This window comes from Austrofundulus limnaeus, unplaced genomic scaffold (assembly GCF_001266775.1).
Source record: "Austrofundulus limnaeus strain Quisiro unplaced genomic scaffold, Austrofundulus_limnaeus-1.0 Scaffold419, whole genome shotgun sequence".
Lineage (NCBI taxonomy): Eukaryota > Metazoa > Chordata > Actinopteri > Cyprinodontiformes > Rivulidae > Austrofundulus > Austrofundulus limnaeus.
The window spans coordinates 421,131-423,256 of record NW_013952821.1 but is presented as its reverse complement, the minus strand read 5'-3'; the positions used below and the strand labels follow the sequence as shown (position 1 = coordinate 423,256).

Here is a 2,126-nt window from a genome sequence, read left to right as displayed (position 1 = left end):
GGTCATATATATATTAGCTTGGCGCTAAAGATACATGGCCACATATGTATTAGCTTGGCGCTAACGATACATGGCCACAAATGTATTAGCTTGGCGCTAAAGATACATGGCCACATATGTATTAGCTTGACACTAACGATACATGGTCATATATATATTAGCTTGGTGCTAACAATACATGGCCACATATGTATTAGCTTGGCGCTAACAATACATGGCCACATATGTATTAGCTTGGCGCTAAAGATACATGGCCATATATGTATTAGCTTGACGCTAAAGATACATGGCCACATATGTATTAGCTTGGCGCTAAAGATACATGGCCATATATGTATTAGCTTGACGCTAACGATACATAGTCATGTACATATTAGCTTGACGCTAACGATACATGGTCATATATATATTAGCTTGGCGCTAAAGATACATGGCCACATATGTATTAGCTTGGTGCTAACGATACATGGCCACATATGTATTAGCTTGGTGCTAACGATACATGGCCATATATGTATTAGCTTGGCGCTAAAGATACATGGCCACATACAGTATGTATTAGCTTGGTGCTAACGATACATGGCCATATATGTATTCGCTCGCGCTAACGCTATATGGTTATATATGTTTTAACTTAGCGCTAACGTGAAAGCTAACGGGCTAAACTGATGTTCTCCTTCCTTGAAGCAGTTCTGTTGCCCTCCATCATCATTTTCAGTTTCAGSCCGAGTTATTTCTACCATCTCTTCTCTGTCGATGGGTTCTAGTTTAATTTAGATGTTCTGCTCATCAGATATTGTCCAAGATTAACCTTCAGGGTGGATCAGAGCGCACACAGCCTCACATGGGAAAACCTAGTTTATGTCATCATTTACCCAGTGTGCTTTGCAACGTTAATAAAATAGCATCGTAAGTGTGTCAATATATTTTTAAATATGTATTTATTTTATTTATATATCTTTATTTTACAGTTTAAGTAAATGTTTATCAAATAATGTCTAATGTTACAAGTAACCATGGATCACTTTAACATGATAATATAAACTGTAAATTATCTAACTGCTCAGATTTTAACTCAGCTGCTTGTTAGTGTTTAGATTTCTCAGGACAGATGTTCGTTCGTGTTAATCCAAACAGAATTATCATTCAATCCCCTCAGATTAGTGGTCATTTATGATGCTACCTCTCTGAAGAGCGCTCCGTAGAAGGTGACGGTGTAAAAACAGTCCACTGTCCTCATGGAGATGTCCAGGTCCATCAGCAGCCTCTTCTGCTCCTGAGTGTTCACCGTGGCCCGGATCCGCTGGAGCAGAACCGCAGGAAGCAGAAATGATCAAAGAGTTTTGGGCTCCAGGTAAACAGGCGAAGGACTTCACTCACCTTCACAGCCATGATCAGATCAGACGGGACGTGTTTCATCTTGTCCACCACTCCGTACGCTCCCCGGCCCAGTTCACAGATCTGCTCCAGGTCGTCCGCCTTCACCTCACATTTCTGCTCCGGACACAACGTGAGGATAAAAAAAACGCTCCATCACAACTGCTTTAGACGTAAAAGCTCATGTTGATCAGATACAAGGAGAAACGTCTAAAAACGTACGTCCCTCAAACGCATCATCTCTGAATTATTCTCACTCCAGTGGAAAAATCCCTTTTATTTGATGAGTTTAAAATAAATGTTTTTACTGCCTGAGTGGCATTAAAGAGCATTCCAGCGTCCCCGCGATCAGACGACAGCTGTAATGTTCAGCGGGGCGAACAGAACCTGAACTGATCCAGCCGGAGTGGGTCGACAACAAACAGTAAAAGGCCTCACCGAGACGTTACGACAAAACACAAAACCCCGAGCGGGAGCTGGAACAAGACAGAAATAAATTACCTTTTCTCCGATTGTTACACAAGCCTTTGAATCCAAATCTCTGGGGGGTCTGCAACACAAAAAGACCAGTTGTTTCATCAAAACTGGTGAAACCGGATGTTTAAGGAACAAACTGCAACCAGTTATCGTTAAAGGGATTCATGATTAGTTGTAACATTAGACTTTATTTAATAAACATATATTTTAACAGTAAAATAAAGACTGTAAAGATACTGTAGGGTGTTTAGTTTAGTAAATTTTTAAAAATA

General features: G+C 40.4%; 1 protein-coding gene across 1 annotated transcript in view; it reads right to left on the bottom strand.

The window, feature by feature from the left end:
- map2k6 (mitogen-activated protein kinase kinase 6) overlaps window positions 1-2,126 on the bottom strand; it is a 40,477-nt gene that overhangs the window by 11,769 nt on the left and 26,582 nt on the right. Inside the window, exons 3-5 of the mRNA XM_014024381.1 lie at window positions 1,879-1,927; window positions 1,381-1,494; window positions 1,184-1,303 (exon numbers count right to left, since the gene is read on the bottom strand). Of these exons, the coding sequence (XP_013879835.1) occupies window positions 1,184-1,303; window positions 1,381-1,494; window positions 1,879-1,927 (283 nt within the window). The remainder of the gene's footprint in view (window positions 1-1,183; window positions 1,304-1,380; window positions 1,495-1,878; window positions 1,928-2,126) is intronic.